The 14,038-nt window shown below is 44.2% G+C and overlaps 1 protein-coding gene across 1 annotated transcript in view; it reads right to left on the reverse strand.

The window, feature by feature from the left end:
• Positions 1–2,276: 2,276 nt before the first annotated feature.
• HS6ST3 (heparan sulfate 6-O-sulfotransferase 3) overlaps positions 2,277–14,038 on the reverse strand; it is a 643,187-nt gene continuing 631,425 nt past the window's right edge. Inside the window, exon 2 of the mRNA XM_059144318.1 lies at positions 2,277–4,924. Coding sequence (XP_059000301.1) covers positions 4,216–4,924 — 709 coding nt within the window. The 3' untranslated portion in view covers positions 2,277–4,215. The remainder of the gene's footprint in view (positions 4,925–14,038) is intronic.

Consider the following 14,038-nt stretch of genomic DNA (forward strand, 5'->3'; position numbering starts at 1 on the left):
GCTATAAAGTCAAGACTGGGGCTCTGAGCCACGCTCTTATTGATAAACTCGAATTGAGAAATCTTTTAAACTCTCTGAATCTCCACTGGAAACTACCAGATGGGATCATGAATAGACGCCCTACATATCTACCATATGAGAGAGTGTTGAAGATCCGATAGGATACTAAATGTACAAGTGTTTTGAAAGCATCAAGTGCTATACAAAGTTATGAATTTTAATCTTTGCAAAACGTATGATGAAATAGGTAAATGTGAAAAGCACTTGACATAGTTTTCAATTCCCTTTTGTGTCAGAGGTTGATAGTTTTACCAGTATTAATTTTCACATTGTTTCTTTAATAATAGAACCCTCCCTCCCTGTTTATCAAGGCACATGGCAACCAATAATAAAGACATGTCCTGGCCTCCTTTGCATTTACTTGTAGCTAATGACTAGGTTCTAGCCCATGAGATGTGAGTGGATGTGATATCTGCAACTTTGTTCCATGTCCACTCTGCTGTCTGGAATACAAATGAGATGGCAGGAGCCTCAGCAGTCACTGTGGACCATGAGGATGGCATGCATATGTTAGTATGAATAAGCAACAGGAGGGGCACTGGGGTTCATTAATGTCACTCATCAGAGCTATCTAACCAGTTTGCCTTTCAAATAAGAGGACAACAGCTTTGATCTCATTGAAATCACTATTATTTTGAGTTTCTCTCTTAAAGCAGCCAAATGGGAATCCTATCCTATGGATTTAATTTTTTGTTTTGTTTTGTTTTGTTTTGTTTTTTTCTTAAATGATCTATGCTTGCCTCTTTGCCAGGTCTCCCTCTGGTAGACTTTCTTCCCCATGTAAATACTATCTCTACTCAGACTTTTGAACAAGTCCTCATATTTCAAACCCTTGATTAAACTATGAAACAATTCCCTCCTTGAGATGATAAGAAATGCATAGCACACATGATATCGATAGCTGTTGCCCAATACTGATTGCTAATGTTATTAGTTATTAGAAGGAGTATCCAAAGAATTCTCAGGGTAGACTTTCTCTGATTTCCAAGAGTAGGCTTCCAAAAAGTTAGAAGGAGACAGAAGAGAGAGTATGTACCTCAGTCCATGACGATAACTTAAACACACCCAGAAATATGTACACAAGGTCACCCCATCCCAATCGGGGGCTTCCCTTGTCAAGAAAAGGGAAGGAATGTCTATCTGGGAGTTGTAGGAGTCAGTAGGATGTGGAAGTCCCTGGGGAAAATTTTCTCCCTCCTCTTGGGCTCTTAATACCAATGTATCTGGAATTGATTGGGTTTTGGATTGCAAAACTGCTGACTCCCTGTGGATCCCAAGGCCCAGCTGTCTTCTCTTGGCAACCCTTCTCTGAGTGTCACTCAGCACATAGGTGCGCAGTCAATTTTGGAAGAACAAACTGTATCCCTACCTCTTCATTTCTATCAACATAGGACCCCAGGGATATAACAAGCGTGCTGCTTTAGAATGAAATGTTATGAGGGAGGAAGCCCCTGTCGGTCTTTTTAATTTGCTCAGCACTGGCCTTGGGCCAACACAAAGAGATGGTTTCTCCTGTGAACATCCTGATATCTGGTCTCAAGTGAAGCACCATACATCGTGCCTTCAGTGCAGGCCGAGGAAAGCCTTTTGATATAAATCCCGACATGCCTAAGGAACAGTGTGAAGTTAGCAGAGGCCGCCTCCAAGTCTCAGCGATACATGAATTTCCTGCCAAAAAATTTAAAGTGACTTTAAAAGAAACAATCCACATGCTTTCTAACTTGTTTTGATTTTCCACATGACAAAACACTGGATTGTTATTATGTGTGCACGCACGTGTGTGTGTGTGTGTGTGTGTGTGTCACAGCGGCAGGCTGAAGGATAATTTGCAGCTCTGCCATTCTAGGCAGAACATGAGATCTTAACATCGGAACGCAAAGAGAGAGCGAGAGGGCTGCTCATTAACTGTAGCTGTAAACCTCTTCCCTCTCAACCTCAGGAACAAATCGGCGGTAAGGGAGATGCGAATCTTCCGTGAGTCTAATTTCTACCAACTAACAAGCAATATTGACTCGGTCCCTTTAACATAGAGGTGTCAAAAAGTACAAGTGCCTATAAAATCATCAATCTCTCAGCGTGTTGGTGGGTCAGGGAGGTGGAGAGGGCGGGACTCACCCAAGGCAGCATGGCTCTGGGTCCACTGCGAGTGCGGGACCGTCACAGTTGTGCTCTGCACATGGGTTAGCGACAAATCCTTCTGGGCTCTAATGGCTGGCTTCTTGCACTATTGGCAGGAAGCTTTTGTCCCCCATGGAAAACATGATGGAATCAAAAGAACTTGCGCTCTGCAGTTGGCCAGACTTAGCCTACCATCCACCAGGAAGCTGCCTCGTCTCTGTGGGGTTTACTTTTCTTATCTAGGTAATTAGGCCTAATAATATCTACCTTGTTGTGAATGGATTCAAGGTATGAATAGGGCTCCCTCAATAAGTGATACAAGGGAGGTCCCCAATAATGCCTACCCTCACATGACAGATGAAGCCAAGGGTCATGAAAGAAGAATCAAAGCCACTTCTCCAAATCTCTCTCTGATGGAGACCCCGGGTTCCTCTCTCTACAAGCAGGCATTCCATGAATGCCTGTGGGTTGATCGACTCTCCACCCCAGTGAGAGTATTCCAGAGGCTGCAATGTGGCTTATGCAAAGCTGGCTTACACATCAAACATGCTAGATATCAATGAAATAGGCTTTTCAATCTGATTTAAGGGTTTCACTCATTTTGCCTTCAGCTCCTTGAAAGGACTGATCAGATCAATGTTATGAAACTTTCTACCCACTCTGATCCTACTACGGAATGCCAGGCGAGGCCTTTCTTTTCCCTTTTCCATACTTCTCCCCTGAGTACTTGACAGACTTTGTGTTCTTGTAGTGGTGACTGGGAAAAATGGAAAAGAAGAAGCAGTGGGTAATGAGCCCAATTTCCTGTCCTGCTTTATCCATTCCAGTCCGAGCTGCCAAATAGAGCCACAGCCGAACCACAGGCAAAGATCAGGTGGGGAAAAAAAAGTGATCAGGCTGGAGGTATGAAGGATCCTGGGAGGTAGCGTCTGTCTACGCTCCTGGGACAACTGGCCCATTGGGTTCTGCATCTCCTGGCCTGAATCAGTTATCATGTATTTAGTGACCTTGCATACCATTTGCATATGGGCCAGCTCAATTCCTAATCTTCGGGCAAGATTCTTTTAACAGAACATCAAACTTGGCAGTACCATGTCAAAGAGGATGACTGCTCTGAAGAGGTAAAACAGAAACATCCCTGAAAAAAACCTAAAAGTTTTGTAGCCCATATGGAAGTGTGAGACATCATACAGTCATCCTCCCGCTTCCCCCCCTTAATTTATTAGTTAATTCTTTTGAATGAAAAGAAGATCAGTAAAGTGTGATCTCCTTAGGTCTTAATTGCTAAGCACATTTTCTCCTAACTACCCCAACCACTGTTCGTTTCTCAGGGGCCACGCACACCCGTCCTGATTCCACTAGCTTTGCCCTAAAAGATGGGGGAGGAAGCATGGCTCCCAGCTAAGATGCAAGGACTTTGTGGAGTGTGAGTCTTTAGTGATGATCAGTAGTAGGGTAACCTTGTTTAAAAACAATGACAACCACCAAACACTGCTACTTATGATTAAGCCACATTCAAACAGGGTTCAAGATGAGAGCCAACAGCCAAGGGAGGGTTGGCATAAAACCTCATCTAAGGGCTGAAAGGGACTTCTTTCTTTCTTCCTCTCTCTGGACAGGCCAATATTTCCATTACAGAGACAGTGTGAAACAGACCAGTTTCAGCAGAACATCCAAGCCTATAATTTGGCTTTTCATGTGTGTCTCTGTGGGGTTCTCATGATGCTGCAAAGGAGCTCTTTGAGAGTTTCCTTTCTGGTGCTTCTCTCCTTGACCTCCTAAGGACGTCTCTATTGGATGCATTCCTACCCTACTTGATATCAGGGATTGAAAAATATTGGAGGGCGGGGGGAGGAAGAAGACAACAGATCATCTCCAGCTGGATAAGGATGAAGACAAAGAGGAAGCAGGTGTCCAAATCAAGCCACATATAGCCAGATGTCCTCAGATGCCTACCATCCTCCAAGGTCACCAACGCCACAGAAGTTCAGTATGCCTGCTCATCCTCCCCCTCACGAGGAAGGAGAGGGCAGGGGGTCACCATCTCACCACCTGGCTGTTGTAGTCCTCAGTGACTGCCCCCTCTGTGTTCCCGTCCTCTTTGGGCCACCGGTGACCCCTATGCTCCCGATGCAGCCTGCGCTCCTCCCGCCTCCTCTGCCGGTCCCTCTGGTGCTCTAGCTGCTTGGTGTGATGGTAACGCTGCTGGAAGAGATCTTTCGCGTACTCATAAAGCTGCATGTCCAGGAAGTTGAGCTCCTCGATGCGCTGGCGGGCACCCTCATTGATGTCCACATTGGAAGCCCGCGTGATGTTGAACTGCGTGAAGGGGGAGATAAACTTGAGGTTGAATGTCCTCTCAAAGAGAAACTGTGTCTTCCTCTGGAATTCCGTGAGCCCAAAGAAGGCCATGTTCTTCAGGTTGTTCTTTGCGCTCTGCAACAGGATGGTGTTTCTCTCGCTCTCATTCATGAAAGTCAAGTTGTAGCAGCCCACCAGGCTGAGGTCGGCCAGCATGCGCACCTGGCGGTTGTTGGCCAGGTTGTAGGAGCAGTCCATGAACTCCCGCAAGCTGACCCCAGACCAGTCGTCCCCGGGGTAGCAGGTGGGCAGCTCATCGGGGGTGGGGCTTCTCCCATCACACATGTGGAGGGAGGTTTTCCACGTGGCCCCTCTCTGGACGTGTTTCCACTCACTCAGGTAGCGTGACACTGGGTCCCGTAACATGGTGATGTAATAGAAATTCCTGGAAGAAATGAGAAGGAAGAGCATGAGTCTTAGACAACGACAGCTCTGGGATTCTGAACCTCCATTGTGTTTATATCAGCACTGAGTCAAGGGGCTCTTCTGCCACATGTTCATGTGAGAGTGGTTGCCTGGATTTGCACCTATCAGACTAATGTTCCCGTATGTGCGTATTTTTTTTTAAAAGATTTTATTTATTTATTTATTTATTTATTTGACAGACAGAGATCACAAGTAGGCAGAGAGGCAGGCAGAGAAAGAGGAGGAAGCAGGCTCCCTGCCGAGCAGAGAGCCCGATGCGGGGCTCGATCCCAGGACCCTGGGATCATGACCCGAGCCGAAAGCAGAGGCTTTAACCCATTGAGCCTCCCAGGTGCCCCCCGTATGTGCGTATTTTCATAAACATGAGTGGACCGGGTTTTCAACACCATTTGTGGGGTTTCTCCTCCCTGCTCTGGTGTGGGGAGGGACGTGATGGGGACAATAGGTGACTCATTCATTCAGCACTTTCATTTATTCACTGATAAATTGCTGCTGGAAATAATACCTTATTATTTTTTTTTAAAGATTTTATTTATTTATTTGACAGAGATCACAAGTAGTCAGAGAGGCAGGCAAAGAGAGAGGAGGAAGCAGGCTCCCCACTGAGCAGAGAGCCCGATGCCGGGCTGGATCCCAGGACCCTGAGCTCATGACCTGAGCCGAAGGCAGAGGCTTAAACCACTGAGCCACCCAGGTGCCCCCAAATAATACCTTATAATAAGAAAACACACCAAGGTTTTTGAAAGTTATTCCCCAACCGATATTTTATGTGTGGCAGATGTGGGACTATGTGATAGGGAAATAAATATGCAAGGAGATGGAGTGGTTTACCCAAGGGTGTGGGACTAAACAAGGTAAAGCTGGAAGCCAAAGGTCCTTAGTCTTTTCTGTTGACACTGCTATTCCGGATTATAAGGTAGGTAGGGTTAGGGGAAGATTTGCCTTGTGTGGACATCAGTATTTATTGAGGACCTACTATGTACTGGGAACTGTGATAGATACTTCATGATACTAACATAGATAATCCTCAGCACAATTTCATAAGATGGGCTTTATCATTACTTCTTCTTCTTTTTTTTTTTTTAAATCTGAGAACATTGAGACTGAGAAAGGTGAAAATATAGCCCAAGATTCTAGAACAAATTAATACTTGAACTGCAAATGGAGTCTAGGTCCACTGATTTGCCTCTGTGCTTTCCTGTGCACCAGAATGATATTTTAAAACCCAAAATATAATTAATGTGTATTGAATGCCTATTGTCAGGTACTGTGGTTATTATAATCGTAGGTCTTATCTAATGGCATCAAATGGAACCTTGAGAAGAAATATATATATTTTTAAATGGTTAGCTTCAGGATGATCCAGTAAAGATCAGGGTGTTTCTGGCTACGAGTGTGAAGAAACAAGAGGAGAGTTGGAAAAGCTGACAAGTAAAGACGAACCCATAGCATTAGAGGAAAGTAACTACTGATTTAAAATGAAGGAAAGTCTTCTCATAATCTGAAAGCCTGTCTACAGAATGGGGTGCCCACCCCCCACCCCTGGCACTAGGGGTGACCCTCAGAGGTCCCCTGAGCACACAGATGATCCTGAAGAACTCTGAAAGGAACCCTGGGCTTCCCTTGGCCATGCTAAACTGGCTTAAGAAAAAAAAAATCAATACCCAGTTAAAAGCAATGACAAACATAAGGGCTTTAAGGGTGTAGTGCTTTTTTATGCTGCCTTTAAAAAAGGAATCAATGAACTATAATATTTAAAACTCTAACTTTACTATTTTCAGTTCTTTTGAATGCCTAGCCAGACAGTTTTGAAATGTGCTAAGGGAACTACAGTATCTTAAGAAACGCCAGCTTCTCCTTAAATTAGAAAGAAGAACGTGCTGAAACTGCCACAGACAGGCCAGCCTGAGCCCTTGCTTTTGCCAATCATCATTTTACATTACTCTGTTGTCTTTTGCGGTGACAGAATGACAATTTCATCAGTGGGAGGAAATTTCCCGAAAGGTCAGTAGGGAAGGCAGAAAAGGACTGATACGGCTTCTGGGCTCCACGAGGAAATGTCGACGGGAAAGTTTTGTTTGGAGTGGCTATTATTGTGGTTGAATATTATATGACAGATCATTATTAATCCTGCTTTGGTCCTACGTCAGGACTTGTTCATGTTTCAATGTTACAAGCAGTGCCTAATTACACAAAGCAAGTGCCTAATAAATATAGAAATGCAATAATGATCATAGTGAGGTAGCTCAGGTGGGTTAAGGATGCCAAACAGATTAAGACAGAAGAATTTAAATCAGAGATATCTTTGCATGGAGTTGCAAATGGAAAATTTATAATCTTCCTATAACTGGGAAAAACAGATAATACCAAAAAAAAAAAAGGTTTTAAGGAAGAAAGATGACGATGGTCAACAGATAATTCTCAACCTCATTCGTGTGTCTCAGATTTAGGAATGATCCAGATTTTCAAGACAGTCATAAGAGCTGGAGGATTTTAGAGGCAAGAGCTACAGTGGTTTATGACAAAAAGGTTTATCTGGAACCTGTTTGTGGAATCTTAGTGGCTTTCGTCTCACTCGGAAAAATAGGCCATAAACTTCCTGAGGTCTTCATGCCATTGGAAATTTACATGGTCTCAAGGCTGACTGAAACTGACTTGGCATAAAATGGTATTGGTTTCAAATTTAACTTCATTCAACGTAATGTTACATTTAACAATGACTAGTCAAATCATAGGATGATGTGTACATGAGTAAAATAAGTCCCAAATGTCTGCAAGGTCTACCAGCCAAATAGATAAGAGATCAATTTGTAAATAAAACTCTGACATCAAGACATAAAAAGGTACTGGTGGGACATTTATATTGATAAAGTACAAACTTGTCCCATCTCGTGGTTCCGGAGGCTCATTTAACATTTTGGTATTGCTTTGGTCAGATATATTCTCATGTATGTTTTGTTTATTTGTTTAAATTCTGTGAAGGAGTCAAAATTGAAAGTTAGACAAATAGGAAAAATAAACCGACAGGGTTGAAGATAAAGCAAAAACACCTAAAACTGATCAATGGAATCATTTTTTCTCATTTCTATTTTTTTCCTCTTTTTTCATTTGCTTCAGACAAAAAACTCCAAAGATCAGTATTGAAATGAAGGCTACATCCAGGCCACACACCCAACGGTCATTGTCTACCAGCTTTATTCCAGTTTGATGAACCTCCAAAACAATGCAAACTCATTTTCTTCTGCTCCCCAAACGCCCAATTCCGTTTCTAGGGAGAAGCCTTAGAGGGTTGTGTACTACTTGAATTTGCAAATGTTTTTTAAGACATTACTTGCTCAACAGCACAGTGAAAGATAAAACAAAGAACAGAGAAGGACAAGCAGCTTCCCAGCAAAGGAATTTGTTAATTCTGCAAATGTTAATTGAGCCTCCTGCTTGCCAATCCCCTGCTCCTGGGCAAGGCATCAGGGACTCAAAGTTTACTAACACATTGTCCTTGAGGGTATCGCCAGCACCCAGGGATCTGGGTGCAGTGAAAGAAATGTTAACTACCACGTTAAGGGAATGTTCTACCAATCTCCTGGGACCAGAGCAGTCTCCAAGACAGATAGCTTCATTTGTCGGTGACAGCGCCCTATCCAGCAGGTGGGCTGTTTGCCACCTATTTCGCTGAGAGTTTGGGTGAATTCATTTAAGGGCATCTGTAAAGCAATTGCAGCGCTTTATGATTGTCCTTCTCGGGGCCCCGAGGTAATGATGGCAAATACCTGTGTACTTGGGAAGATTAGGGAACAGGGCACCTTGGTTAGTTCAATGATCGTTTTAAGGGATAATGATCATAGGGGCCGTCGCGGCGTCCTCCAGTCCAGAGGCGCAGAACACACACTTTTTCACGGTTGCTTCAGCGTCTTGCTCTGCTGTGAGGTAATCATATCGCGCAATTCTAAATGCAGCCGGGAAGCGTGACAACCTTCCCTCCATCTTTGCCTTGTTTTTTGCTCATTTGCATACTGCAGAAAACTTCCTGGTCCTTTTCTGGCTCAACTCAAGCCTCCTATCCATCTTGCCTGACTTGTCCAGTCTCCAGGGTTTTAGTGCATCACTTGTTGCCTCTTTTAACTTGCATCTGAGCGGCTCCGTCACCTCTACCCTTGAACCTCCTCTTTGATAACTGGACTCATATCCCAGAACACTTTGCCCAAAGTGCAGTTCATGGCAGAAGTTCCACACCTGATGCTCCTTCAAAGAGATGATCATCATAGAGGATGAATGTATTTTAATGACTAAGGCTAATTTTGCCTTTGATAAATACACCTTTCTGTCCTTTCCTAAAACGGATCTGATCTTATTTTTGACTGTCTAAAATGTGTGAAAAGAGTAGAAAGAGACAGAATCTTTGAATGTATCCATCATTTGACTGGGATGGTCCCCACCCAGAGGGAGACAGTCAACACAGACTTTGGATAAAAAGAAGAGTGTTTCAAACAATGGATAATTAGGAGCAATGAGGTGGCTTTTTAAAAAATGTTAAGCTTACTAGTTTCTTCCCCACTGCTTTAAAAACCTGTATTTCACCAAGCAGTTTATTGTGTAATTGCTCATTTCTTTAATTAGCAAGCCATTTAATTAACACACGCTTTTCGAGGGTCTGTTAGGTGTGAGGATCTACTCTAGCAAATGTGGAGAACGTTAAGAAAAAAGAATAAAATACCCTGAAGTCTTATGGGTGTGAGGATGATAGATTAGAAAAAGATACTGCGTAGGGGGCTATGGAGATAAAGAGTGGACAAGGAATGTTGGAGAGAAGAGTTAGAACGTACGGAGAGCAGAGTGGTCTCCTTACACCAGGAAGCTCACGTTGTGCATTTCACAAAATGTTTGCTTAATAAATGGTCGGTAGGAGGGCAAAAGCGAGAAGAGCTTGCTGAGCCCAAGTAATCATGGGTTCTGAATCCAGCTGTCAGTCACTAAAATGGGAGAATTGTTGATTTCAGAAGATTCATTAGGCAACAGGGTTCAGGATGGACAGGGTAGGCAGAGCCGGGACAGACACTTGGTAGCTGTGGTGAAGGGCTACTGGAGAAGAGCCCAGAACCGTCAGGGTTGGGAAGGAAGAAATCAGGGACAGATTCCTATCACGCAACCATGTGTCATTGTTCCCTCCCATTTCCGCATCGCCAGCTTGCTCCAAACTACCTTTTCCTCCTCTATATGTTCTTCTTTCCTTCTACCTAATCCTTCCCTCTTGATTCCTCAAAGAAAGAAGGCAGAGCTAGTATGCTCATCAAACGGTGGAATGAGGAGTATTTGTCTCCGGAATCACCCTGCCTGTGGCGATTCAAAAAATATTTACTTTTATGAGGTTATCACTTGCCTAGCCAATGAAAACACATCTGGAGGAGCCTATAAAATGCCACATTGACAGGGAAGATTTATTCAATGTGTTCCTTCCACCGCTAGCCTTACTCTCATAAAATCAAGCAGCAAAATTAATATCGAGTTCCACAGTTCTGCGCGTTCCGAAAAACCGGCTCAAGTAGAAAGTCCTGCAGCTAACCTTTTGTGGTGTCCTCTGAGGAAGGGATTTCTCCCCCGCTGAAACTTGTGCCCCTTGTGTTTTATCTCCATTGCAGCGACCAGCGACTGCCCTATCCCTTGAGCAGGCTTCATGCCCTAATCATTATCCCCCAGAGCACATGATACATGACCTTCTACAACATGGATGTTTCGTTGTTCAGTGCTCGTGGCATGAATAAATATTTTATCAGCTACTATTTCAGGGATTCTGATAGTTATGTCCCCAGGAAACCAAACTTGCTGCCTTAACCAACAAAAGTTGCCCAGGCTAATGGTTTCTCTTAGCCTAGACCTTGTGAAATGTATGGGAAATAATCAATTTCTCCATCTTCCTCTTGCCCTGCAGAGTTTTCACAGAGTTTTCCTCTAGATAATCAAGTTTTACCAGAGCTCAGTATCTCACAAAGAACATTGTGAGCCTTTGTCAGGTAGATTTGGGGGTCATCTGAAGGAGATCTCCAGTTCAGACATTTAACAGTGTACATCTTACACACAAGCTGATGTGCGCATTTTCAAATAGTGAAACTGAGCTCTCCCTTTGCCCCGCTGTACTGTGCGCTGGAGTCATTTTCCAAATGCTCAAAATGGAATTAATTTCTTGACTCCCTTTAGAGCCGCACACTCATTATGAGCTCCCCATTCTTCATTATCTCCGAAGAGTATTATCGCCGCTATCCTGTATCTGATGGGGGAACTGTGGCAGTTAGAGCTTGGCAATCAGACTGCCCTTTGACACAGTGATGAAAAGGCCTTTAATTCAAGCCTTGAAAACAAATTAACGATTTTAAGAATGATGTTCTAAGCAAATGGGAAATTGGGAACTATGATTGTTAAGTATGGTAATAAAGAACTTTGGGCGGCTGACAATGGTGTGTGTCAGAGTGATTGGTTCCAAGGATGTCCAGTATTATGATGAGAAAATGGAGACACGAATGCGAGGGTGGTTATCTTACTTCACACAGAAGCCACACATCCCCCGTCACACAGCCGCCATTCCCCCCTCACCGCGACTTAAAAAGCAGCCAGACCCTCCTGGCTAAGACACTTTTATTTTACATACTACCCTGAAATCTTGACTCTTTTCAATCACTAAGTTAGAGCGGGGGAGAATGCCTACATCTCAGGGTGCTTAGGGTGCTTCCCTTAGGAGGAGAGAGGCTTCTTATCCCTTTTTTTTTGTCTGCGTACGTGATAACTTTAGAGGGAGAATCCTTTTAGATGTAGCTGGTCTGGCTTTTTTTGGGGGGGGGGGGGTTAATGTCTGATCTTATTTATTTGTCACTCTTAGAAAATCTCATTTTTGACTGGACTCAGACTTAGAGGTAGAAGCTCTCAGAGAGGACAGCCTCCGTCTCTTGTTTTTTTTTTTTTTTTAATCTGTGATTTCTCCCATCTTCCAGTTAGAAACTCAACATGGAAAATAGGAACCGTGCAGAACAACAAGAGAGAAAAAACACTAAAATGATCTATAATCACTTCACTTCACTCCCAGATAACCACAGTTAAATACCTATTTCTTCCTTTAGAGATTTGAGATCATGAAGGAACATTTTACTTTTAACGTGTATATTTGTAAGTCAAAACTATAGAGTGAACACTTTTTCGGTTTTATTTCATATTCTTCTCTAAGAGTGTATTATTCCAATTATAGATGGGCCATAATTTATGTGACTAATCTCCCAGTTCGGGACAACGAGGCTGATTCTGCTTCAAGGAGGATCCTACAAACAATAATCCGGTGACTGTCCTAAACCATAAATATTTATGCAGGGAATACATTGCTGGGAGTAGAATTTCGAGGCAAGAGAATTGCCCCGATTTCCCAGTCCTAATGCCAAAATACAGCTGACCACGGTGAGCCTTGGAGAGGACATTCTGTGGGGCCCGCCATCAGGAGCTACCTAGACCCCAGACAGGGCCATGCAGCAGGTTCTGCTTCCTGCTGGGGCACCCGGGCAGGTGGGGCTGGTGACACAGCGGTGTGCAAACATTCTTCCAAAAAGATCTGTTTATTTTGCACTTAACCAGCGGCTGGACTATCAAACGAGAGACGAAGCCCCCTCATCAGTACTGCAGCTTGATGAAAGGAGACACGCGGATCCGAAAGGCAGAAGGTTCCTCCCAGGACTATACTGGGGTCAGTCCTTGGAGAAACAGCCTCTCAGGAGGCAGCATTTCTGCAGTTCTTGGAGGTCAACTAACTTCAGTGCCGGGAAGCTGCACACTGTTCGCAAACAACCAAACCCAAGCTTCTGGATCCTCTGGGTCCTCTCGCAGGGGCGATCAAGCCCCCTCCAACCTCTCCCGAGGAAGAGGTAGTATTTATCAATAAGATAACATTTCAAATCCGGTCACGTTACTGCTTTCTACGGACAAGAACCCTGGGAGCGTCGGACTGACACAAATGCCATGATTTTCAGGTGGTTGTCGTATTTGCTTTCACTTTCCCCCAAGTGGCTGCCGCAGGAATAAATTTCAGGGAATGCACGTTCCAGGGGCGTGCTTTTGCTATCTCGCCGAGTACAGTTCCTTCCTGTTCAGTTTCAGAGGCGCCGGGGAGGGTCCGGCGTTCATGCATTATTCAGGGACTTCGTGATCACTTGGTTCAGAGGCGCAGCCTTGCTGGGATTTGGGTGCGGGGACGTCTCGAGGAGCTCTGCTCTGCAGAGCTGTGGTTTATGCATGTGGGGGCACTCACCTGAAGCCTGGAGCCGCCCCGGAGTAAGATAAGGCCCAATTCCGTCTCACTTGGGGCTCTGATCCCAGCCGTGCAAAGCGGAACAGCAGATAGAACACTCAGATTGCGTTATCAGGCCCATGCGTGTTCAGCCGGGCTCTCTCTTCTTAGCTAATTTCCCAGGCATTGCTTTTAGCAAATGTGAGAATTACACAGCCTAGAAGCAACGAGGTGTTGCCGTTGCCATTGTTTTGCTCTAGCCAGTTTGGAAAGGAGAAGTGAATCAGGATATTTAAGAGCAAGGCACGTGTTTCCATATTTAGGTTTCTATCTGACAGCTTTGATACGGATTTTCCTAAAATAGCACAGGAACTTAAAAAAAAAAAAAAAAAAAGCCCTCTCTGTCCAGATTTTGCTGTGCTTCTTCCATAAAAGATGCTTCTGAGTTAGGATTTTCCTAGATTCTGTTGTCAGGACGTGGCGATCATTTTAGGATATTCCACGAAATACCCGAGAGATCCCCGCTTGATTCCATCCCTTGCCAGTTCTCAAAGGTAGAGTGACTTGGAGGTCATCCCTCAGGCAGTGATGATGCGGCAAGCTAGCCTAAAACATGCAAAGTTCCATGTGGCACCAAAGTCGGTATTAATAGCAATACAACAGCTAACGTGTATGGAGTGTCATCTATGACCCGGTTCCCTTACTCAGTGCTGTACTGGTATTCAGTCAACAAAATACTAGGCTTTTAGATGATGTCTGATTTCACGAAAATCTCCCAAAGAGAGTTCGGATGGCCTTCTAGCCTCTTCTTGGAGTCAG

Source organism: Mustela lutreola, chromosome 13 (genome assembly GCF_030435805.1).
Source record: "Mustela lutreola isolate mMusLut2 chromosome 13, mMusLut2.pri, whole genome shotgun sequence".
Classification (NCBI taxonomy): domain Eukaryota; kingdom Metazoa; phylum Chordata; class Mammalia; order Carnivora; family Mustelidae; genus Mustela; species Mustela lutreola.